Here is a 27,084-nt window from a genome sequence, read left to right as displayed (position 1 = left end):
AAATTATAAACAGAAAAATGATCCTCCAAGGAACCTCAGAAGTTCAAATCAAGGAAACACTAAGAACGGCGGAAGTTAGTCGCCTACCTCGAGCTCACGTAGAGCATTATCACACTCCTTCTGTCCTGGAGCCTGCTGTGTGCACATAGTAATCAGCTGATTGATGCTTTCAGTCACAGCCCTACAAAAAAGAGAAAAAATAACACCATGCAAAACATAGTTGATTCACTACTTCATGTATAAAATTCATACTGCAGCCACACAGTAAATCACAAACTTTGCTGATATTTTCAAATTAAACAGGTTACACCTTTTGCAAAATGAAGTATGAGCAGTCTGGGCTGGTTTTTAAATTTCTGCTTGCACATTTTATGATAAATCCATTTCAAAGCACAGACAAATTAACATTTCCAGTCTCTGCAATGGCTTGTTACCAACATTTAGGCTTTTTAAGACCACAGAATCTTTTTCCAAGCACCCAGGTAACTTCATATAATACAAGCAAACCAAAAACCCTCGATTTATGTATTTGGTCTAATTTATAAACTAATCAGTTCTTATCCATCACTACTGTAAAGCTTAATTTTATTTGAAGTATATTTTTAGAATAATTATAGTACTCTATAAGTTTAGTAAGTGGACATTACTTCAATTATAGAATAAAGCGAAGGCCTTAGAAAATGGATACTACTTTTTGTAAAGGACAAGAAGGATGCTTGACATGTTAATGTACATGTTGTACAACAGGATCAGTGATATAATACAACCTAGACAAGAAAAGCAAAGTGTTCTAGGTGGTCTGGTGTCTCAAACATTATCACCATGCTGAATTTGATACCAGAGAAGCAAATCAGCTGCCAAATCCTTATATGGATCAGTAAAGGAGCTTTGTCCTTCAGGAGTTTTATACCATCAAATCCATCAGCAACGACCTGCCTTTCTATAATGCTCCTGTATAGGGCAAAGGATAAAGCACATGCCAAGCAGGAAGGACGGAGGGGAACGGAAAGGTCTGAAGGAGGGCAGGGAAGAAAAGAAACAAAAACACAAGGTCAAAGAAAAGGGTCTAAGGGGCCTTTGAAAGTAGGATGGGGGTAAAGCAGAAGATGGGGGTAAAGCAGAAGATGGGGGTAAAGCAGAAGATGGGGGTAAAGCAGAAGATGGGGGTAAAGCAGAAGATGGGGGTAAAGCAGAAGATGGGGGTAAAGCAGAAGATGGGGGTAAAGCAGAAGATGGGGGTAAAGCAGAAGATGGGGGTAAAGCAGAAGATGGGGGTAAAGCAGAAGATGGGGGTAAAGCAGAAGATGGGGGTAAAGCAGAAGATGGGGGTAAAGCAGAAGATGGGGGTAAAGCAGAAGATGGGGGTTCCAGAGGTCAGAGGTATAGTACTGAAAGAGAGGCTGCTGATGGTGCTGGAGCAGAAGAAACAAGGAAGGAAGAATAAGCAGATGTTTGAGAAGCAGAGAATATGTCTGAGGGTGTACAGCTGGAGGAGATCACTGAATTAGGGTGGGGTGAGACCACGGAGGGATTTGATGCCAAGGATTAGATCCTGAAACAAATTTGTTGAGACAATGAGCCACTGGAGCTAAACAAGGATAGGGGTTGATGCGAGTGCAGGACATAATGCAGGTGAGAACACATGGCATGCTGATCTGAATCAATGGTTATGGAGGACAGGAGGCAAGTGTTGAAAGTATGTGCCTGGAGGTGACAAAAGTATGGATTCAGAGTAGCATGTTCATTAGAAAGTAAGTCCAAAATGATAAACATCCAGAGTCCATATGTGTTTTATTCCATTACTGACTCCCCTACCACCAGTTGTTCATTCCTATTTTACAGAACACTCGCTTCCTTCCGCTATGATTAGAAGAACTAAACAAAACAATGCGATTCATGTCTCCATTATCCTCAATCTGCCTACTCAGATATCGATCAAGTTCACTTTGAAGGCGTCAACTGATCCCAAATCAGTAATTTTGTTTTTTTTGGGGGGGGGGGGGGGGGAAATGGAGGTTCTTCAGGAGAGGAGGGGAGAAAATTGGCGAGAGAGCAAATTTTTTTCCATGGAGGAAAAAATTCTAATCTCTGAACTTATTTGGGGCACTTTGCACTCAGGGCTCTATGCAAGGTATTCACAGAGAATAGTAGATCTCAAAGGTATGAATTATGGTTTGGATAGGATGCAAAGGTTGTGCCTCTTTAACCACAGTTATAAAGTAGAGACACTGCTAGCAATGTTTTCTTTTGTGGCATATTAATAATCTGCTGCAATGAACTGCTGTTCTATTTTATTCTCATGGAAACAAGCCATTTCCTCTTCTCAAAACCAGTTTGCCTGAAAACAAATGAGACTTGACAATTGATGTTCAACCTTCTCTGCATTTCCAGCAGTTTCTATGTTTATTCCAACTTCTGCAGTTTTAGCATTATCTGCTTTGACAGTTCCATAGTTGCTTACACAAGACTATTACCATGTAAGATTAGTGCAAAAGAAACATGGCAAGTGAAGGCATTTGGTTGCAGAGATTTGTCCATTTAAGGAAGCAAAACGCAAGACATAATATGCAATTACTCATTTTCATGCTCACCGTGCAGCTGCTGCAAGTTGATTCTTGATGTTGGGAGCTGTTGGATCAGCAGAGAGAGCTTTGGCTGCTAGCAGCAGTTTGCTGGATGCCATTGAAATGCTCTTCAGGTTTCCAATCACCTGAACCTGGTCTTCTTTATCCTATGGAGGTACAAAGATTAAGTGAAAACCAAAAGTAAAATACCATATAAATCTGCTTGCTGAGTTTTAAAATAATGAACCTGAACAGCCTCTGAAAAATATTTACAATTTTGCTCTCTTGTCGATTTTCTCCCCTCCTCACCTGAAAGCATTGACCCTTTATTAAGGTATGGTTCTATAGACAATGGTCACCTCCCAGCAGCTTGGAAAGTTGCCATTAGTCACGTTGGTGCCAGCATTCCACTGGGCACCTCACCCAAGCAGCCTTTCTTCACATGTGAGTCTAGTCAGTGAATGCTGGTGGTGGTTGGGGAAGGGTGGGGGGGGTGGGGGGAGAAGAGAGCTTGGTCACGTTCTACCTGATACAAAGCTAGGTAGGAAAGTAAGCTGTGAAGAGAATGCGGAGAGGCTGCAAAGGAATACAGGCAGGTTAAATAGTGGGCGAGAAGGTAGCAGATGGAGTATAATGTGGGGAAATGTGACATTATCCACTTGAGTAGGAAGATTAGAAAAACAGAATATTTTTTAAAAGGTGAGAGACCAAGAAATGTTGGTAGGCAGAGGGATTTGGGTGTCCTTGTACACAAATCACAAAAAAGTTAACATGCAGGTACAGCAAGCAATTAGGGAGGCAACTGGCATGTTAGCCTTTATTACAAGGGGATTGGTATATAAGAGTAAAGAGGGTCTTGCAGCAATTATATAGAGCTCTGGTGAGTCCACACCTGGAGAACAGTGTACAGTTTTGGTCTCCATACCTAAGGAAGGATATTCTTGCCTTAGGGGGGGATGCAACGAAAATTCACTAGATTGATTCCTGGGTGAGAGGGCTGTCCTATGAGGAGAGATTGAGTAGAATGGGCCTATATTCTCTGGAGTTTAGAAGCATAAGAGGTGATCTCATTGAAACAAAGTTCTTAGAGGGCTTGACGGGGTAGATGCTGAGAGGCTGTTTACCCTGGCTGGAGAGTCTAGGACTAGGGGGCATAGTCTCAAGATAAGGGGGTCGGCCACTTAGGACAGAGATGAGGAAAAATTTCTTCACTCAGAGGGCTGTGAATCTTTGGAATTCTCTATCCCAGAGGGCTGTGGATGTTGTCATTGAGTATATACAAGACTGAGATCAATAGATTTTTGGACACTAAGGGAATCAAAGGATATGGGGACAGGGTGGGAAAGCGGAGTTGAGGTAGAAGATCAGCCATGATCTTATTGAATGGTGGAGCAGGCGCAAGGGGCTATATGGCCTACTCCTGTTCCTATTTCTTATGTTCTTATGATATTCACATGTGCACCCATGTAAAGGCCTCAATGGGCAGCGACCAGGAGCAGGAATCTTGGCTGATTTCCCCTAGCAAGGGGTGCTCAGGCTAGTTGCATTGGTCCATGCTGCTTCCTCTACTAAGCTCAGCTAACTCATCAGACTGGAGATTGAAACTGGGACTTTTCTGGTCTGTACAGTCAAGGGCCATACTGATTAAGTGTCAGCTTGGCTCAACCTCAATGTGGAAGGTGAAATATAGACTAATTTAATTTGTGGCGTCGTTAGGTGTTAGTAACAAACCCAACACCCAACAACTGCACAAATCTTCATAATAATACCATGTTTAAGTGGAAGAACAGCTCAAAAATTGGGGCTTTTTTAAAAAAAACGGGAACAGCAAAGACTGTGGGGAACTAATTGAAGTGTAAAAGGTTGTTTCCACTGGTCGGCAAATAAGAAACAAGGAGCATAAACTTAAGATCACCAAAATAAAAAATGAAGGGGAATTAGAAGAAATGTTACCAAACAGGGGGTCATTAGAAAATCGAATACTTTTTCACAAGTAGCTATTGACACTATGACAATGTAGAAAGAAATTGTTTAAGTATTTGAAAAGGAAAAATATAAAAAGTTATATGGGGAACAGACTTTAGAATAGATAGATCGAGTTGAAAAGCTAGCACCAGCAAAAGTGTCAATGGCCCATTCTGCGCTGTAATATCTAAGATTCTAAGTAGAATCTCCATGAAACGTGATGCATAGTTTTAGAATCTCCATGAATCACCTGACAGCTATCATAATGAGAATAGTCAAAATCCACCTCCCTCCCCCATCCCAAGTACATGAACCTGGGTTTTGAACTTGAGCCTCATTGGGAGTGAAATGCTACTAGACCCAACACACAGCATTTCAACACAAAAGTATTATAAAATTGCATAACATACCAAAGCAAGTCTAATTTATCAGAATAGGTGCTGTTTTGAAATTTTAAAATTACATTTCTTTGAAAGTTTTAGCCCGCCACACTAGAAATTGTTTTATATTTTGTTCCATTGCCCAACAATTTTCTTACCTTGGACTGTCCGGCCATTTCAACACCAGCCTGTAGGAATTCATTGAAGTCTTTGCCAAATTTGCCAGAAGCCTTGGCCAGATCTTGTGTAGTTCCACGAGATGATTGCACCAACTCATTGGCAGATTGATTCAGACCAACTGCTGCCTCATTTAACTGGCCTTGAGCCTCTTGAAAACTCTTGGAACTTGGTGGGAACTAAAAATTCAGGAAATATTTATTACATAATAAAACTCTTTCAACGTGAAACATACAAAAGCAACAAGACTTTTTCAAATTCAGTGTGTTCCAAACACCAATTTGTGCTGAGCACAGGACAAAACATTACACACACATGGGGTTACAATACAGAATCACCTTTGACATCACATGTAGAAAATTTTTCTACATTACGTATGCATAAGTGATTAGGATTTTACGAAGCACACTGTTTTTCTCCCCTTTTAGATCCCTTCACGCCAAAACTTAGTCGGAGAAAATTCCCGCTTCTAGGTTTCTACTAATGCAGAATCATAACTAGATTCTTCTAGTCATGCAAAAAATGGCTTGGGCTGTCTCATCTCCAGTGCAGAAAGATGCCATTTTTCCCCCCAATCCCTGGCTGAGAGAACAGAGAATGGCTGTGTGGGGATTTAGGAGCATGACCTGACAACATATCATTTGATCGTACACAATGGAGCACCAGTACACCTGGATACCAGTCTCAAAAATAGTCTAAACCATGCACAATTCTCAGGTTAATTATAATAAGTGGACAATCCCATGGTAGATTTTTTTTTTTTTTTTTTTAAACGTGATGCATAGTTTTAGAATAAAGTAAATTTTAAATCAGTTGTGAGAAATGGGTTTTGATTTTACTTGCCAATCCTCTTATTTAATCGGAACAAAACATTGCAGTTAAGGTCAATTCTAAAAGATTGATGGTTAGATTTACCATCCATTATGAATGGACAGAAAATTTAGCCCTAAAAGTCTGAAAGGGCTTTTAGATTTTAGCCCAAGGTTGTTTACATCCTACTTTCCAAGCCTAGATATCTAAAAAAAAAATCTATGACCTGTACATGAGAATCAATGTTACAAGAGTGCCGTAGGCCCTATCCCTTGAAACAGACTTCAAATAGTTGACCAACTTCATAGAGATCTCAATGTAACACGCAAAAATTGCCTCAACAGGCCAAATGACATTTCACTGAAGCAAGTTCATAACATCTTAGGTTTCTATCTCTCTGATCTGAAACTGCCTTCTCTCTTGGTCAACCCCTCTAATATAGATACATTTAAAATGCTATCTAACTGTGGATCACTATCCTTAATTTACAAGTTATCTCTGTTACTTACTGAGCTTGCAAGTAGTCTTTTGCTGGCCTCTCCGACAGTTCTTAAAGCTGCATCAACATCTCTTTGGCCTGGCAAACAATTCACGCATCTGTTTAGAGCATTTGATACAGCCTTTGCCACCTGTGGGAAGAAAAGTGGATGTGACACAGTTTATATCACCAATTATTTCAGTAACAATAATATGACAGACTGTATTCAAATATCTTAGTGTGATGCCTAATATTGTTTTGGAATAAATCTAGAATTCAGGCTAAAATCTAACAAAGTTCCTAAAACTTTTATAGTCAAGTTTAGGCCAGTTTCAACCACACACTATTTAAGGCCAAGATGGTAGGTAGATGATCTGCTTCAGGGTGAGACTTGTGCCAAGTAGTACAAAGGAACAGTCTGGAATGACCCACCCTCCAGTCTTACCTCATTCCTTATATAAAAGGACCTGTCTGAAGAATCATACATGCAAACCATCCCCTGACCATGGGAGCACCAATGCACCATAAGCTGCCTTCGGGTTCAAACGAAGGTCTCTGCTCACAGAAACCGTTGAATCTTTAAGGGATCAAAGTTATAACTGATTCCAGTCAAAATGTATTTGTCCACAATTATAATCTAAGCAAAAAATTCCAATATACTAAGTTACTTCCACATGGAATTCTTGATCAGGCATCATTTAATGCATCATAGAATCATAGAAGTTACAACATGGAAACAGGCCCTTCGGCCCAACATGTCCATGTCGCCCAGTTTATACCACTAAGCTAGTCCCAATTGCCTGCACTTGGCCCATATCCCTCTATACCCATCTTACCCATGTAACTGTCCAAATGCTTCTTAAAAGACAAAATTGTACCCGCCTCTACTACTGCCTCTGGCAGCTCGTTCCAGACACTCACCACCCTTTGAGTGAAAAAATTGCCCCTCTGGACCCTTTTGTATCTCTCCCCTCTCACCTTAAATCTATGCCCCCTCGTCATAGACTCCCCTACCTTTGGGAAAAGATTTTGACTATCTACCTTATCTATGCCCCTCATTATTTTATAGACTTCTATAAGATCACCCCTTAACCTCCTACTCTCCAGGGAAAAAAGTCCCAGTCTATCCAACCTCTCCCTATAAGTCAAACCATCAAGTCCCGGTAGCATCCTAGTAAATCTTTTCTGCACTCTTTCTCGTTTAATAATATCCTTTCTATAATAGGGTGACCAGAACTGTACACAGTATTCCAAGTGTGGCCTCACCAATGTCCTGTACAACTTCAACAAGACATCCCAACTCCTGTATTCAATGTTCTGACCAATGAAACCAAGCATGCTGAATGCCTTCTTCACCACCCTATCCACCTGTGACTCCACTTTCAAGGAGCTATGAACCTGTACTCCTAGATCTCTTTGTTCTATAACTCTCCCCAACGCCCTACCATTAACGGAGTAGGTCCTGGCCCGATTCGATCTACCAAAATGCATCACCTCACATTTATCTAAATTAAACTCCATCTGCCATTCATCGGCCCACTGGCCCAATTTATCAAGGTCCCGTTGCAATCCTAGATAACCTTCTTCACTGTCCACAATGCCACCAATCTTGGTGTCAACTGCAAACTTACTAACCATGCCTCCTAAATTCTCATCCAAATCATTAATATAAATAACAAATAACAGCGGACCCAGCACCGATCCCTGAGGCACACCGCTGGACACAGGCCTCCAGTTTGAAAAACAACCCTCCACAACCACCCTCTGTCTTCTGTCGTCAAGCCAATTTTGTATCCAATTGGCTACCTCACCTTGGATCCCATGAGATTTAACCTTATGTAACAACCTACCATGCGGTACCTTGTCAAATGCTTTGCTGAAGTCCATGTAGACCACGTCTACTGCACAGCCCTCATCTATCTTCTTGGTTACCCCTTCAAAAAAACTCAATCAAATTCGTGAGACATGATTTTCCTCTCAAAACCATGCTGACTGTTCCTAATCAGTCCCTGCCTCTCCAAATGCCTGTAGATCCTGTCTCTCAGAATACCCTCTAACAACTTACCCACTACAGATGTCAGGCTCACTGGTCTGTAGTTCCCAGGCTTTTCCCTGCCGCCCTTCTTAAACAAAGGCACAACATTTGCTACCCTCCAATCTTCAGGCACCTCACCTGTAGCTGTCGATGATTCAAATATCTCTGCTAGGGGACCTGCAATTTCCTCCCTAACCTCCCATAACGTCCTGGGATACATTTCATCAGGTCCCGGAGATTTATCTACCTTGATGCGCGTTAAGACTTCCAGCACCTCCCTCTCTGTAATATGTACACTCCTCAAGACATCACTATTTATTTCCCCAAGTTCCCTAACATCCATGCCTTTCTCAACCGTAAATACCGATGTGAAATATTCATTTAGGATCTCACCCATCTCTTGTGGTTCCGCACATAGATCACTCTCCTCTTTCTCTTCCCCTCCCCCCGCCCCACCCCGCCCCCAACAGCACACCCATCATATTCTGATGGAAATAGGAACTTACTTGACTCCCCATAGCTGGCTTCCACTAAGCCCCCAAGTATCAATGCTCCACCTGAATTTTTGCCCTCAGGCTCAGTAAACATGATGCCCACTTGTGTTTCTCTGCTAGGAAGAAACAGCATGGTTGGCTGGGCATTGAAATCATATGACGACCATGCTGGGGGGGAGGCACAAGAATATTTCTATTCCATCAGATAGAAGTGTGAGGTAATGCATTTGGGGAGGGCAAACAATGCACGGGAATACACAATAAATGGGAGGATACTGAGAGGTGTAGAAGAAGAGGGACTTTGGAGTGCACGTCCACAGATGCTTGAAGGTAGCAGGATAGGTAGGTAAGGTAGTTAAGAAGGCATACGGAATACTTTCCTTTATTATAAGAGCAGGGAGGTTATACTAAAATGGTATAAAACACTAGTTAGGCCACAGCTTGAGTACTGCGTACAGTTCTGGTTACCACATTACAGGAAAGATGTGATTGCACTAGAGGTTACAGAGAAGATTTACAAGGATGTTGCCAGGACTGGAGAATTTTAGCTATGAGGAAAGATTGGATAGGCTGGGATTGTTTTCTTTGGAACAGAGGAGGCTATGGGGAGATTTAATTGAGGTGCATAAAATTATGAGGGGCCTACATAGAGTGGACAGGAAGGACCTATTTCCCTTAGCAGAGAGGTCAATAACCTGGGGGCATAGATTTAAAGTAATTGGTAGAAGGATTAGAGGGGAGCGGAGGAGAAATTTTTTCACCCAGAGGATGGTACGGGTCTGGATCTCACTGCCTGAAAGGGTAGTAGAGGCAGAAACCCTCAACTCATTTAAAAAGTACTCGGATATACACTTGAAGTGTTATAACCTACAAGGCTACGGACTAAGTGCTGGAAAGTGGGATTAGGCACGCTAGCTCTTTTTCAGCCAGCACAGACACGATGGGCCAAATCGCCTCCTTCAGTGCCATAAATTTCTATAATTCTATAACAAGTTTAGTTCTTGATTTCTTTAGATAGAGAAGACAGGCATAACTCTTGTGGTCTAACTTTAGAAGTATTTAATTATTATGCCAAAGATACAGAACAAATGGGACCACAGATGTACTGCATAAAATACAATGAACATGCTGTACAACGTACATTAACATGGGGAAAAATGTTGGCTTTCTCTCTGCGCCAAATGAATAAAGCCTTATAAAGGTTGTTCACTTGGGCAGCATTGGACACATCCAACTTATTGAAGTGATGTAACAGCTCTTACAAGATTCAAATCCTAAACCCGAGTATACCAGAGGTGACTTTCATTGTAGAAACCATGCTCACTGATGTTTGGGATAAATTGATTAATTTTTTCAAATCAAATTTAAGGAGCCAAAGTTGTGACAGTTTTAAGCTTGTGAAGTCAAAGCACTGCTAAACTGTTTCTCTGAAAAAGCAGCAGCAGCTGGGCTGTGCCTACTCTTTACAACAAGGAATTTCACTCCACTAACAGGTAAGCATAACCAGCCTTTTTCAAAATTCAGCTGGACCTTAAAAAATTCACATTTAAACAGACCATTAGTGCATCAGGAATGGCCTTAGATAACAAATGTAATTACCAAAAAACTTTGTAAAGGCAGACATTATTCAAAAGGGAAGTGGGACAGAAGGTTGCAATAATTTATAATTTGATGAACATGTTTATTTGTGGATCAAGGTAAGGGATGTCAGTGTTGGAGAATGGCCACAGTGACAATAGCCCCTCCCCCCCACCCCCACATCAAGTAGCTCCAGATGCACAGTATACCCATCTCTACTCTGCCTCACCAATACATCTTAATCCCAACCTGGTAATGCACTGGTATGTGAGTTCCTCTATTTTTTTCCCACCGTTTCAGCACTAGTCTGGTTATATTGAAGAAGACAGGTAAAAACGAGTGAAAGACAGTCCTGCTTAAGCACACCAACCTGCGCCAGCCGTTGCTGGTTTTCTGGATCACCTGGCTTTGCCATAGCTTTCCGGGCCTCTTCAATTAGATTACTTGATTTATCCATAACATTGCCGGCACACTCCAACATCGCATTTTGTGCTTGGGGATCAGTAGTATTGGCTGCAACACCACGTGCAGCTGAGCCCAGGGCTTTTAAGGCTTGAGCTACTTCTCTGGAAGCCAATCCTGAGACACAGACAGAGATAAGAGAGAATCTTTTTTAAAATTCCAATATTTATAATATTCATCTGACTTTGGTGCTTGCAAATTATCCAGTCAGTGTCACAAGGAAGAACATTAATCTCTATCTCATTGCTCACTTCAAACAAGTAGACACTGGCAAGCAACATTTATTTTCTCTTCTCCTGAAGCTACCAAAAAATACTGGGCATACTTCTACAGCACCTGCCGTCATCTGACGCTCACCCGAGTGGCCAAACTTAATGAGTAAGTCTAAACAAGGAGTGTTAGCCGGCTAATAGATTGTGGGGGTATCATAGTCAATGAAAATCTCAAATCTTGCAGTATTATCCTAGAACAGATTATGATTTTTACTGTTTATTATTTTATTCAATGTATTTACTGAAAAGGGGGGAAAAACACAAAGACCAACAGTTAAAAGTGCCAAGCCAAATTCTGAGCTTCCTGAACTCATTCTATTGTACAGTTCATCAGTAACTCCACTTCATTTCTTTATTCATGAATAGTTAAGGTCCATTCATATTTGATTAACCTCTCGTAAGACAATCTGGTTATTTCTATTCAAGTACTTTTGAGCTACAGTATTGATGTTCAATATTTAGTTATTTTCGTACACACAAACTAAATAAAACTAAGACAATGGTTAATTTATTCCTGACACAATCTTCAACTTGCACCTTTTTGTTTGCCCCACTTCCACAATATTCTCCCCTTAACCCTCCACTTCTGATAGAAGTAAATCAATTTGGGGTACAATTTCAGCCAGGGCTCATTAAATTGCAACCAGGAGCAGAAATCTTAGTCAATTTTATTTTTTCCATTGCCCCGGAATGCCGACGTCAACTGTAGGTTCCTTTCCCTCTCCGTCTCCCCTGCAAACTGCTACCTTGGCAAAGACTAGGTAAACCTACACAGACCAGAGATAAATTTGAGGACATTCCTGGTCCGTGTGGCTCAATAACACATTATGCAATATGTTTATTCATTGAGCCATGGATGGAGTTTTCCATCTTTTTCTATAAACTGAAATCGTATCATTCAAACATCCTCTGACTCTACAACTAATAGTTCAGTTAATCTCAGCTATTCTTTTTTAAAAGTTTTCTTGTATTTCTATAGTGGGTTTTGTGTATCTTAGACTACTAAAGTTTCCTACAACAGGATGAGACAGGAAAATGTCATTAAATTCAATTTCCTGTCAGACAAGTTTGGGCAGCTTTTTCCGGTTTATAAACAGCAAGCAAAGCAATCCTGGGAGTTCCACATATTGTTACAGCTGGGGCAATATGCTTACATCAGTAGCTGCCATCATTAATGAATTTAGTTGGGTGCCTAAACATCTGTTCAGCTGGAGGATGCACCAACACAAAGGTTATTTTTCTTGGGACCGTCAGTTAATAAAACTTCTCCACTTTTTTTTGGCATGAGCAAAAACAAGACTTGTGGAAAGGAAGTCAAAGGACCAAAGATGACATGTAATAAATGTATCCCCTGCAGAGGCTTACCCTCAGACTTCCTCTCACAGCTGGAAGGGCTAAGTAGTAGTGCAGGATATCCCAATCTGACAGAAATGTCAGTTTATGGATAACCAGGTGGCAAGAATTTTTTTTTAAAAGTAATAAATGGAGATGGCGACACCCTAACCAAATGGCTTAGGGATGAGAAACTGACTAAAGTTAATGCATTTATTCTTTGGTACATTCTGAGCATCTGTTAAGACAACCTCAATAGAGTGAAGCAGTCACATTAGTATAAACTATTAGTCCATTTTAGCCTCAAGTAACATAAGAACATAAGAACATAAGAACATAAGAAATTGGAGCAGGAGTAGGCCAATCGGCCCCTCGAGCCTGCTCCGCCATTCAATAAGATCATGGCTGATCTGATCCCAACCACAAATCTAAAGAACACAAGTCGGAGCAGGACCCGGCCACATAGCCCCTGGGCCCTCTCCGCCACCCACAGGGCATTGACCGATCCGAACTCAGCTTCATGTCCAATTTCCTGCCCGCTCCCCATAACCCCTAATTCCCTTTACTTCTAGGAAACTGTCTATTTCTGTTTTAAATTTATCTAATGGATGTTTTTAAATATAGATTCTTATAAATTATAGCTACAGTTAGGAAGCTACAAAAACTAGAATGCTGGACTCTGAACTGTGTCTGTGCGGGGAAGAGAGTATGCTATAAGGGAGGGAATAAAGAGAATCACAGCCATGCCAAATCCTGCCTTCATTCAATGCTCATGCGTAAACTTGCAGCAGGGGTCACTGGCTAGCAATTAGGAACAAAAATCCTGAGTGATTTATTCCCTCCATAACCAGAGATGCCGAGGCCAACTGTAATGTCCACAACTACAGCCCCACCTGAATTCAGCCAGCAGTAGAGGGGGAACTGAACCAAAGACCTTCCTAGAGTCTGTTGCTCACCTACTCACCATCTTAACTAGCTGAGCCATCGAGAAGCAGTTTTCTTATTTTTGTTGGTCAATCATGGTTAAAAGTAATAGATTACAGAAGTTGAAATCTGAGGGTTTCATACGAAGCAGAGTTGCATTTTCAAAAAATATGACAATGAAAACGTTTGCAGCTGTAGCTCATAAACTTCACATCAATGTCATTTTGGGCAACTGCTAAATAAATAAATGCCAAAAACGAGATCAGCATATGGTGGCTGTACAGGTGCAAAGTCGATAAACAGTCTGTAAACTGTACAAGTTAACAAGCCTATCTTCAACAGAAGAATTACTAACGTTTCACATGTATGACACTGCTATTTGGTTAACTGTAAGTGGGTAATAGGTTTGTTATATGGGAGCTGTATTTACAAAGTCATATTACATTTGATTCTGGACGCAAAACATCATTGTAAACTGGGTCATCTGCAAGGGACATAAAATTTTGATTGTTCTGTGGTACTTAGGGGAGATATCCATTGGGAAATCATGAACATAAAATAATATTTAACCAACGGCCAGATTGCTGAATTCACAAGGTAGAAAACTGCAGGCAGCAGTGCCAGTCACCTCTGGGTTTACTTTAAACTAACAGTGAGGAACATCAGAGCTGTGCAATTTTTTTTTATATTTTGCAATGTGTATTTTTTTAATACAGCAATGTGTGTAAAGTGCTACTGATCTCTAGTATTAATAAAGTTGTACTTGCCAGGTATTAACACAAGATGGCATGATTGAAGCCAACAAAAATGTTTGTAGTTACTAAGTTTAAAATCTTTGTTTATTAAGCTCATGTCTGTCAGCCATAAATGATGATTAATTTATACGCATCCTGTTCAATTTTAAATGTTTAGAAATCAACATACCACATTGGTGCTGCAAAACAGTACATCACTGAATGTTCAATTGCTTAATTTATTCATAACATTGCTTGCACACTCCAGAGCACATACTGTGACTAAAGGGGCAGCAATGTTGGTCGCAACACCATATAGCACTGAATACAAACAATTTTTAACAAGGAATCAGGCTAGAAAATCCAGAAGTGGGAAAAAAAATCTACGATAGTTTCCAAACTTTATGCCATTAATGGTGTGGGAAAATAAATAGAATTCTAACAGATTTCCTATGGTGTTCTACATTGTTGATTCAGAGATTACAGTGTTCCAAGAGGAATGGGCAGTGTTGGAAATGCGAGAGGGATATGCATCTCAAATGAAAGACTTTGGAAAGAAGTTTGCAAGAGTTCTGCTCTCGTGACACAAAGTGTGTGTGTGTTTTTTCTTCTACTTTTATTGTGCTCATCAAGCTGAGGGACAATAGTATCGGGAAATGGATCTTTTCCTATTTTAGACACGCAGTGTCAGATGTAGACGCTTCTGCTCTGCTCAACAACATGCCTTGGCCCCAACCTCAGCAACACATCCCCTACTGTGTTTGTGTGACATTTTTCCCCATTTCCAATACCAGCCATCCTGTGGCCTCAGTGAAACTGCCAACTGATACCAGAATTAAGGACAGTTTTGAGCTGCAGACTCATGCTGACTTGTACTGGTCTGAGACTGCCCAAACTCACTTCACATAGTACCTTTGCAGCCAGCAGAAAGAGGAGACTTCCATCCCATCAGTCTGAGCTGAAGTTGAACCAAGATCACAGAAGTGAAAGACCAGTGTCCAATCCATGGCACCACCCATTTCTTTTTAAAATGGTCCCTGGAAAATAATTAGTATTTTCCTTACCCACTACAGCTGGCTAAATTAACATATATCTGAATAAAACTGTTCTTGAACAATGGATGCATTCAAATTCTTGGCATGAATAAAAAAAGGCAAGTGCTGTAATCATTCCTCTTTATCTTTGAGCAAGCCCCTCTCTCTTTCAAGTAAAAATGATCAGTTGAAAATAGTTTCCTCTCAAAGCTTACCTAAAGAAAGGTTCTAAAGTTAATATTCCAAGTTTGTTTTAAAATAATTAGGAAAAACCAATGCATATTATTACCTAAGGAAAAAGTTGTTAGACAGAGGGAATCATTGATGCATGCTGGGATATTTTTTCATAGTGCACATGCTCAGACTGCAGCTTCTGAGATTTGCAGGTATGGGTGTAGTTTTCAACTGCCAACTGAGTGGGAGGGGGGGGGGCGGGCGGGGGTAGGTTCTGGCCAGGATTATAGGCTAGCTAATGGCGTGTTCATTTCAAACTGCAGATGGCAAATGGAGGGCAGTGTAGGGATTGGACCTAAAGGCCACATTTTCAGGAGAGGGGTGCAGAGCACATTGGGAAGAGGGATCCAGGCATGGCCCCACGCTGAGGGATTAGGGGTGCCTTTGCGGCCATGGATGGCAGCTGGAAAGTGGGATGGCTAGGGATTGGACCCATACACCCCATTTTTATGTGGGGGAGGAATGCAGTGAAGATAGAAGACAATTGTGCCAATGGAAGACAGCATCATGAAGGACATATCACGATGGAGCATTGTGTCATCTATCTTGGAGTTGCAAGTACAATACAGGTATATGGGAGATTTAAACCTCACCAATTTAAATGGGATAAGTTGACGATGCACTGATTTATAATAGAAACAATATGCAACATGATGCACAATATATTTTTTATTGCTTGAATTATGCATAACAGTTAATGCCACAAACCTAATTGCTGGTATGTAAACAGTGGGGGAGTTAATTCAGAGTCTTATTGCTGTTCGGGGTGCAGGTCAGAACCCTAGCTTTGTTTGTCTTATTTTTTTAAAATCGCAATTAATAAGATCAATGAAAAGGCTGCAGACACTCTGACTCTGGTATTTTCTGTTCCTGATGACATTTCTCAAGTATGAACAGGTCAAACATGTTTTTAAAAAATTATACATATAAATATATATTTTTTAAAAATTATATATAAAAATTATATACATCTTTATGCTCAGATGCTTCCTAAAACCTGCTTCAAAAAGTGGCATCAAAGGCCAGTGATCATGTAATTTGGGGCAAAAATCCAAGGTAGTCTGTGGACCGTGGAATAGCTCAACAGAGGGGGAAAATAATGGGTCAAGTGGAAATCGGAAATGGAAAGATGAAAATAAGAAAACCTGTTCTAAGATGGTAACTGGAATGACATGCTATTCATTCTTAGTTACAAGCTCAATTTTGATCTTTAACACACATTTTATTGCTTGAATTAGGTCAGCAGTATTCCATCTCATCCACAACAATCCAACGTACCAGTGTAATTTTCGTTTCCTTGTGTGACTGCACTCAGTAGCTTAGCTACAGAAGCACCCACCATCTTGGTGCTGCTTCCCAAGTCCTGCGAACACTTTTCCAGCTGCCAACGATAAGCACAGAAAATTATTTATTCCTCCCAAGCTGTGTAAACAGAAACAATTTACCATCTGATATTGCAAAAATACCTGTGGACAATCAATGAGCCTGAACATGCAGTATATTAAGACTAAATTCTAAGCATTATTACGAACATTTTTAAAAAGAGAAAAAACAATGTGTTTTTGATTTTAGTCATAATACATCATTCACATTACATTTTTCTTAGGTCTTTGTAAGGTTTGCTGATTTATAATCTACCATAATGCCATGAACTATTCTTGTATTGAGTCGAGCATGTTGACCTGTTCACTCAACAATGTCTCAACATTCTTCTCTTAATCCCATCTATAGAACAGCACTCCTTACAGATCTGTTCCATTTCTTACATCAGTTATTTTTGTAACTTCTCAGAGTCAGACTGCCAAATTACATCCCATTTTTGTGCTTGTGTTCTCATATCAAACTATACACTGGTCTTAAACTGTCCAAATTCAAATGACAGAAACTTTACAACCAGTATTGGGAAAAAAAGTAGTGTTCTAAATCACTACATCCCCCAGTCCCAAGGTATTTACATCTTTAAAGGCAAATCAAATTGAACATTTGCAATCAGGTAACATTTCTAACAGTTAAGATGGATTTTCTTCATGTGGATTTTTTTTAAACTTAAGCAATCTAGCACAATTATGACACGGTTGTCATTATAAAGATTTTGGATTGTTATAATAGAGCACTAACAATATGCTGATTCCTCTTTTATTACTACTAATGTGGAACTCTGGCACAAATCTTCCAAAAATCAGAGGTGCCTGGAGAAAGGCAGATATTACTCCTATTTTTAAAAAGGGTAACAAAAGTGACCCAGGAAACTACAGACCAATGAGTTTGACACCCATTGTGGGTAACGTTATGGAAACCCATTGAAGATAAGATCATAAAAGATAGCCAATATGGATTCATGATGGGGAGGTCCTGTCAATCAAATCTAGTGGTTTTCTTTGGGGTGTGACAATGGAGCAAGGTAGTGAGTACACTGTATTTCAGTAAGGCCTTTGGAAATGGTGGTAATAAAAAAGAAAGCAGGAACCGGTGGAAATATTGTATGATGGATACATAATTGGTTGACTGGTAGAAGAGAGTGGTGGTACAACGAATATCATCACGCTGAGGAAATGTTACCGGGGTCTGTTTTGTTGGGACTTCTTTTGTTTAACATCTTCATAAATGACCTGGAGCTGGGGAGGGGGGTAAATCACAAGCACAGTCGCTAAACTTGCAGATGCTACAAGTTTGAAGGTGGTAGACTCCAAAGCTGAACATAATAGATTACAGGAGGATTTGAACATATGTGGGAACTGGACAAACAAATAGCAGACAAAATTCAATGTAGAGAAAAGCAAAGTGCTTCTCAGGGGGACAAAAAGTTCAGGAAAAAATTAGTTAAATGGAAAGAAAATAATGTGTATGGAAAACGAAAGAGATCTGGGAGTCCTGATTAATAAGAAAGTGAAACTACTGCAACAATGCTCAGCGGCAGTGAGTAAAGCAATCAAATATTCTGATGTAATACAAGGTCAATATTGAGCCGTAATCGGGAGGTAATCCTGTCACTTTATAAATTACTGGTGCGACCGCATTTGGAACAGCATGCGCAGTTTTGGGCACTACAGCACAAAAAGGATATTGCAACAATCAAGAGTATACACAGAAGGGCAATTAGAATAACTGAAGGGATGGAGGGACTAGATTATGAGGAGCAATTACGTAGGCTGGGCATGTTCCCAATGGAGGAGAAGGCTGAGGAGTGATTTGATTGCTGTTTTTAAAACCTCCATAGGGACTAAATAATGGAAATCATGACCAGCAGTTTCATCTAGTCCAGAAAAGTAGAACTAGAGGACATGGCCTTCACGAAGGGGGTGTAAAATCAAAACTAACTTGCAGAGACATTATTTTTGTGAGCAAGTGGTGAATCTATGGAACACACTCCCGAGGGAGGCGGTGGAAGCAAGAAGTATTAATTCATTCAAATGCAAAAAAGATAGATTTTCTTTCAGAAAATAATTTTTTGGAATACAGGATATGAATAATCTGAGACTTGAAATATGGCAAGTGTAGTGTGTATGAGAGAAACAGGTGATTTTGAACCTATAGTGCCCGAAGCTTTTCACCATGGGCAGGTTTTCCTCGTCCCATGTCCAAGTCTGTTGTATGCGAATTGATAGAGATTGATTGCCATGACTAGTCATCAACTCCATTATTGTTGTAGCTTGTAACTACCAGGATGGTAGAATGCAGACTAGATAGATCTTGGTCTTTTATCATCCAGCAATTCTTATGTCCCAAAATGAAGTGCATGCTCTGTGACTGTTAGAGAGTGCGTTAAATTTCTAGAAAGACTAATATTTTTATATTTTCGTTTGGTGACTAGCAGCCACTTCAAATGCTAATTAATGCAAGCTACTTCCTCAGGCTGTCAAGAATATACACAGCAGTCTGGCATGCAGCAGTCCGTTTAAAAGGCTGATGTTTACTGCTGATGCTGTTCCTAGATGAGGGAATGTTTCAGTTCTTCCAAAGTGTTCGAAGCAGGGTAATTTGTTCCCAAGAATAGGATAAATCATTCATTTCAAACATCTTTTTGTGTCCTTTAAAGTACATGCTTGATTATAAAACTCAAATAGAGCAGTCAAACACATTTTTAATTTCCTTTGTTCTAGTCGACATCAAAAGATTTTAAAAGTATACCCCACCCCTGGAAAGGCAGGCCAGGCCAGTTTGGCAATCCTTCTGAAGCCAGAGAGCAATGGACAGATAGGAGACTCCTTAGTTAGCAGTGAAGCTCTCTTATGGTCAGGGATCTTGCTTCAGATCCAGTTTTACATCAAGTGTTAGTACAAGAGACCTGACTGTTATTTTCTATACTTCAAATAGTTACGTTTGTAGATTTGCTATCTGTCATTGCTATGGATTACTTATATTAATAAATCTGTTTGGTAGATTATAGCCTAAGGTATGGTCCAACAGACTATTTATTCTATTGCTCTCCATAGTCATGATTACGTAGAGCAAGTGATATATCCAGTAAGTGGAATACAGCTCACTACAACTAACTGGATAGCAGATGGGTAAAGGCACACTCCAGTTCATAGGGAGTGAAGGCTCACTTATGAGTGGTCTTTGATGCTGAACTCAAGGAAACTACCTGGCATATCAGCCTCATAATACAATAATCCCTTTTGATGGTATGAAACATTCCCACCTATGCATCACCATGATAACTTTTCCTTGTTAAACTGAATTGAATCAGTGGAGTCTGACCAGAATAATGCAGAGGTACATTTCTAACTATGTTGGTTATTTACTACAAGTATCGTGCCATATTAAAATTCCTTTTCATCTATCGAACCTAGAACCCATAAGCAGAGAGTCTTGTTACCGTTTCTCCAGGCAGGGGTCTAAGCTTTCCTTCTGCTGCAATTGCTTTTGCTTCCTGTAGATCTTTCTCCAGTGTTCTGATCTGGCTCAGGGCAGAGTCTATTTCCAATGGACCACAGGCATCTTGTGCCTATATGGAGAAAACTTGTCTTTAATTGATGATAAAAAGTTACAAGTAATTTACTATAGTAGTACATCAAGCCATTCTAAATATTACATACCTCGCATCGATTTAAAAAAGGTATAATTACAAGTCCTCTAAACTATATTAAAAATCTCAAACACTTCTGTCCATCTGATTACATAAAATAATACTTTATTCATCTAAATCTTCTGAAATAGGACAATCTAGTTAACATTTCTTTGACATTTAATATTTACTAGAGGGGTAATCTGAAAACTATGAGGAATTTATATCATTCCACTGCAATATTTTAAACCAAATGACACGAAAGGAGGACAGAAAATTTGAGGCGGGGGGGGGGGGGGGGGGAAATTACATATGCTTATTCTTCACTTGTACTTCCTGTTTATTCCACGTTCATTCATCAAAACGTTATATGTCAGGAACTACGTGCCCATTTTCCATTGCCATGAATTTTTATTTAAACCCTGTCCCTGTACTTACCATGGAAGCAGAGCAGAAATATCTTAAGTACACTGCTAAACTGATTCTGCCTATCCTCCTGTTACATAAGAACATAAGAACATAAGAAATTGGAGCAGGAGTAGGCCAATCGGCCCCTCGAGCCTGCTCCGCCATTCAATAAGATCATGGCTGATCTGATCCCAACCACAAATCTAAAGAACACAAGAAGTCGGAGCAGGACCCGGCCACATAGCCCCTGGGCCCTCTCCGCCACCCACAGGGCATTGACCGATCCGAACTCAGCTTCATGTCCAATTTCCTGCCCGCTCCCCATAACCCCTAATTCCCTTTACTTCTAGGAAACTGTCTATTTCTGTTTTAAATAAAATGTTGTTAATTATATTATGTCAACACCAACTAAGGTCATAAATATTTTACTCACCTTCTGTGCAGCTGCTCGCAGCTCTTGTAAAGTGTTTGCCAGGTTCTTCGCACACTGGTTCAGTTGCATGGCTGAGGCCTGGTCTCCGATGGTGGGAACTGTAGCTCTGGCAGCAGCAACCATTTTAGCACCAGGCTACAAAACAAGAGCGAACAACAGCTAAAAGCAATATGACTTCACTCTTTAGCAACGCTGTATGATAGTCGTTAAGCACTTGTTTTTATAGCCATTATATTCCTCAATAGGTATCTATAATGTACCACCTGGGTAGCTGTGGAATTCCAAGAATCTTTACAGAATATGGCTAACAGACTTCTTGTGCTTACCACAAGCACTGATTAATACCAAACTTGTGGTCTTGTGAATTGTCAAATTATTTTGTTGGAAGTATTCGTTCCTCCGTCTCCAGAACTAAAACAGCTTCTCTTTTTCTGTCTCACAAAGGGCAGCTATAATAGCAAGAGATATTTGAACCATAAATACAACCTGATCCAGTGCTAAGTTGCAATTTTAACCTTTGGACTCAGATGTTCAATGTACTATCAACCAGGAAGTAAATCCAGTGTTTGCCACTTTAAGTTAATGGAAAGATCAGTAAAGCTAAGGAACTGATAATAACCAGTGTAGTCCAGATGTTCCAAAAACAACTAAACGCCCACTTATTTGGGGCCGGGGAGCAGTTTGTCCTCTCAGACAATGGAGGTCAAATCTGTTGCACTAATGAGGACCAGCTGGGCACTGGGTTTAAAGAGAAAAAAATAAGTGAACTGGGGAACTGCAGACCAGTTAGCAGAAAATCAGTTAGGTAAAAAGCTTGTGGTTGTTTTGTCCAAGCACTTATAAATAGTAGCTGTATAGCATTAAAAACAATTCACTGGGCCTCACAAATCCATTGCATTTTTTTCAGATGACTAAACTTATGAATGATGACGATTTAATTAATAGAATGTACTTGTACTTTCAGGAGACATTTTTACAAAGTTTCACATGGAGGCTTCGACAGACAATAATGGCACACAAAGTTAATGGTGAGCTTTCCAACTACCGTGAAAATTGGCTTGGGAATAGAAAGAAAAAGGAGATGACAAATGGGCAAGGCGTTATAATGGCTATAAAGGAATCTGTCCTAGGTAAACTTTCATTTATATAGCACTCTTAACACAGAAATCTTAAAAGGTGCTTCACAGAGATGGGAGGAAAAAAAAATGGATGCCGAGTCCAGTTGGCTGGTCAATCAACTGCAGTGCCTGGAGTATTGAAGACCTGCATGGCTCAGGTATCGATACAACAGAGGACTGTCTTGGTTCTGAACTTCCATTGCCATCTTGAATTTTTCTTACTCTACACTTTCTGCTCTTCATTTCATAGAAGGCTGAGTTCTGGCATACACAGTTGAAGCGGTTATAATGGGTTTTATTTCTGTAACAATTACACCTGCTGTGTAGCTAACCATCAAAGATTGTTTAATATTTAGAAGAAACAGGCTAACTACCTTACATGACCCAAAGGGAACAACCTCTTAGGTTTGTAGTAGTCCCTATTCAAACACTGAAAACATTTAAACATGTCTAATACAAACAGAACATGGGTTTATATCCTCGTGAGCAGCTCTGTTAGGTCTAGTCACAGATATTTAATTACCTGGAGAAAGTTCTGGCTTGCGCTAATGAGGGCCAGCTGGGCACTGGGACTGTCTGGTTGTGATTGGCTGCCACGTACACCTTGGACCAGCATTGGGATTTGGTCAGCAACAAACTGCAAATACAAAACCATATATTTAAAATAAACTTTAAGGTACCCTAAACATTACACTTCAAGGAGATCCTGCTAGATGAGGAAGGTCATTCAGCCCATCTCAACAACAACCACCTGGATTTATATAGTGCCTTTAACAGAGAAACGGCCCAAGGCGCTTCACAGAAGCGCAATCAGAAAACAAAAATCGACACTGAGCCAAAGTAGGCTAAAAGCTTGGTAAAAGATATGGGCTTTTAGAAGGATCTTAAAAGGAGGAAAGGGAGGTGGAGGGGCTTGGGGAGGGGATTCCAGAGCTTAGGGCCTAGACAGCTGAAGAGATAGACACCAATGGTGGGACGAAGGAAGTGGGGAATGCAGAGTTCTTGGAGGGTTGTAGGGCTGGAGAAGGTTACTGAGGTAGGGAGGAGTGGGGCCATGAAAGGATGTAAACATAAGTACGAGAATTTTTAATTGGAGGCAATGGGTGAGAGCCACTGCAGGTCAGTAAGTACAGAGGTGATGGATGAGCGGGAGACAGAGGAAGGTTCAAGAAAGGTGGTGGAGAGATAGAGCTGGGTGTCATCAGTGAAACCCCACCTAACATTTTTCGGATGATGTCGCCAAGGGCAGCATGTAAATGAGGAAGAGGAGGGGACAAGGATAGATCTTTGGGAGACTCCAGAATTAACATGTGGGGACAGGAAGAGAAGCCATTGCTGGAGATGCTCTGGTTCCGACTGGTTAGGTTAGAGTGGAACCAAATGAGGGCAATCCTACTGTGCTGGACAATGAAGGAGAGGCTTTGGAGGAAGATGGTGTGGTCAACTGTGTGAAAGACTGCAGAGGGGCTGAGAAGGATAAGGAGGGATAGTACATCATGGTTACAGTCACACAGGATGTCATTTATGACTTTGATTAGGCCATTGCAGTGATGTGGCAGGGGTGGAAACCTGATTGGAGAGATTCAAATAGAGTCGCGGGAAAGATGGGCACAGATTTGGGAGACGACAATACATTCAAGGATTCATGCACCTCAAAGAATCTACATATTCCCCATCGCACATATAAATGTTTCTTAAATAGGGACAGTAATTATGCTAACCACAAATAAATCTACAAAACGTAATTAATACAGATAAAATGTGAAATCTCTAAATTCATGTCATTGCCAGCTACATTGTTGTAAGGAACTGGCATTTAAATAATTGTCATACCAAATAGTGGACACATGAGTTCTTCAAAACAGGTTTCTGTTAGAAAATGTTACTTGAAATGTATTGTACTAATGTCAATGCATCAAATGTAGCCTTCAAATTTTAGCACTGGAACAGACCATAGTTCATCGCCATTACCAACTGCATAAATTATTTCCAGCTTAACAGCCGACAACTTCCTTATGCTCAAGTGTTAGTGACAAAAAAAATCTCTCAAGCTAGTTCTTTTTACAAAAAAAATACAAGCCTTCCACATACTGGCTGACCAATCAGGAATACCATCACATTCCCTCCGCCAACCTCAATTATCAGAATAATGGCACTCATAACTAGGTGGCCAGCTCCCATATGGCAAGACTGGAGGGGCTGATGGCTAGGTATTTTTCTCACTCCTACCCCCTTGATAAAGAATAAGGCATTTCATAGAGGGCTTAACTTTAAAATATTTCATAAACTAAATCTTTCTACAGATGATGGCACATAATAGACTTGTAAGCAAAATTAAAGCCCATGGGATTAAAGAAGACAGTGGCAGCGTGGATACAAAATTGGCTAAAGGACAGAGAGTAGTAGTAAACAGTTGTTTTGCAGGCTGGAGGGAAGAGTTTTGCAGTGGTGTTCCCTAGGGGTATTAGGACCACTGTTCTTTTTGATATATATTAATGTCCTGGACTTGGGTATACAGGGTACAATTTGGTAAGAATGAGGAGAGGCAATATAAACAAAATGGTACAATTTTAAAGGGGGTACAGGAACTGAGAGATCTGGGGTTGTATGTACACAAATCTTTGAAGGTGGCAGGACAAGGCTGTTAAAAAAGCATATGGCATCCTGGGCTTTATTAATAGAGGTAGAGAGTACAAAAGCAAGGAAGTTATGCTGAACCTTTGTAAGACATTGGTTAGGCCCCAGCTGCAAGGATGTCAAGGCCTTAGAGGGTGCAGAAGAGATTTACTAGAATGGTACCAGGGATGAGGGACTTCAGTTTTGTGGAGAGACTGGAGAAGCTGCGGTTGTTCTCCTTTAGAGCAGAGAAGGTTGAGAGGAGATTTGATAGAGGTGTTCAAAATCATGAACTGTTTTCAAGAGTAAATAAAGCAAAACTGTTTCCAGTGGCAGAAGGGTCGTTAACCAGAGGATACAGATTTGAAGGTGATTGGCAAAAGAACCAGAGGCAACATGAGGAAGCATTTTTTTTAAACGCAGAGTGTTGTTATGATCTGGAAAATGCACTGCCTGAAAGGGTGGTGGAAGCAGATGCAATAATAACTTTCAAAAAGGGAATTGGATAAATACTTGAAGGAAAAAAAATTACAGGGCTATGGGGAAAGAGCAGGGAAGTGGGACTAATTGGATAGATATTTCAAAGAGCCAGCACAAGCACGATGGGCTGAATGGCCATCTTCTGTGCTGTAACATACTATGATGGTAATTCTGAATCTCACCTTACAGCTTTGAACCATTTGTTGTTGTGCAGCTGGATTCTTATTGGAGGAAGCAGCGTTCTGAGCAGCAGCAATTGTCTGTGTGGCAGCAGCTGCAGCCTGTTTTGCTGCATTCTGAAAATATAAAAGTCACTGTAAATAAAATCGCATTTAATGATTTGTTACCCCCCACCCCACATCAGTTTGTTATAAAACTAGAGTAGTTTAGTAACCATACACAATACCAGTGCAAAACAGACCTAGTAGTTTGGGAGAGACGGTGAATGTTACCTACCTGAATTTCAGGAATGCATTCGACACTGTCCCACATAATATATATTCTTGGGATTTGGGCGCTGCTGGCATTTACTGCCAATCGCTCGTTGCCCTGAGAAGGTTGTGGTGGTGGGCCTTCACAACTGAATGACTCTTAACTGAAGAGGCTTAGAAAGGCAATCACATTGATGTCGGACTGGAGTCACATATAGGCCAGACTGGGCAAGGTCGGCAGGCTTCCTTCCTCAAAGGACATTAGTGAACCATTTGGGTTTTTACGAAAATCCAACAGCATCATGGTCACTTTTACTCATACTAGCTTTTTATTTCCAGATTTTTAAGACTAAATTCAAATTTTCAAACTGCCACAGTGGAATTTGAACTCTCAATCTCTGGATTGTTCGTCTAGGCCTCTTGTTACTAGTCTAATAACATAACTACATTGGCGAACCCTGTTAGGCTACTATACAAGGTCCAAGCCCATGGGATAGATAGGAATGTATTAAAATGGATTGGCAAATGGTTGGTTGGTAGACAATGATTAGTAGTGTATGAACACAAGGATGAGAATTTTTAAAATCGAGGAGTTGCTGGACCGGGAGTCAACGTAAGTCAACGAGCACAGGTTGTGATGGGTGAATGGGACTTGGTGTGAGTTAGGATACACGCAGCAGAGTTTTGGATGAGCGCAAGTTTACGGAGGGTGGTAGGTGAGAGGCTGGCCAGGAGAGCACTGGAATAGCCTGGAGGTAACAAAAGCATTGATGAGGGTTTCAGCAACAGATGGGCTGAGTCAGGGGCGGATTCGGGCAATATTTTGGAAGTGGAAGTAGGCAGTCTTAGTGATGGAGAAGATATGGGGTCGGAAGGTCAGCTCAGGGACAAATAGGACACTGCTGTTGCGAACTGTCTGGTTCAGACTCAGACGGTGGTAAGGAAGGGGAATGGAGTCGGTAGCTAAGGAACGGAGTGTGTGTCAGGGACCAAAGACAATGGCCTCGATCTTCCCAGCATCTAATTGGAGGAAATGGATGCTCATCCAATACTAGATGTCGGACAAGCAGCGTGACTAATCAGAGGCAGTGGAGGGGTTGGGAAAGGTGGTGGTGAG

At 40.7% G+C, this 27,084-nt stretch overlaps 1 protein-coding gene across 3 annotated transcripts in view; it reads right to left on the bottom strand.

Annotated features, from left to right (window-relative positions):
- tln1 (talin 1) overlaps positions 1-27,084 on the bottom strand; it is a 241,293-nt gene that overhangs the window by 48,298 nt on the left and 165,911 nt on the right. For all 3 annotated transcript variants that reach the window (XM_067984951.1, XM_067984967.1, XM_067984959.1), the window contains 10 exons: positions 25,719-25,832; positions 22,964-23,077; positions 21,323-21,457; positions 20,293-20,421; positions 16,752-16,854; positions 10,852-11,060; positions 6,406-6,525; positions 5,068-5,265; positions 2,592-2,731; positions 88-181 (listed from right to left, as the gene is read on the bottom strand). In XM_067984951.1, coding sequence (XP_067841052.1) covers positions 88-181; positions 2,592-2,731; positions 5,068-5,265; positions 6,406-6,525; positions 10,852-11,060; positions 16,752-16,854; positions 20,293-20,421; positions 21,323-21,457; positions 22,964-23,077; positions 25,719-25,832 — 1,356 coding nt within the window. The remainder of the gene's footprint in view (positions 1-87; positions 182-2,591; positions 2,732-5,067; positions 5,266-6,405; positions 6,526-10,851; positions 11,061-16,751; positions 16,855-20,292; positions 20,422-21,322; positions 21,458-22,963; positions 23,078-25,718; positions 25,833-27,084) is intronic.

The sequence above is a fragment of the Heptranchias perlo genome, chromosome 1 (genome assembly GCF_035084215.1).
Source record: "Heptranchias perlo isolate sHepPer1 chromosome 1, sHepPer1.hap1, whole genome shotgun sequence".
NCBI lineage: Eukaryota > Metazoa > Chordata > Chondrichthyes > Hexanchiformes > Hexanchidae > Heptranchias > Heptranchias perlo.
This window is presented reverse-complemented; position numbering and strand designations above follow the sequence as displayed.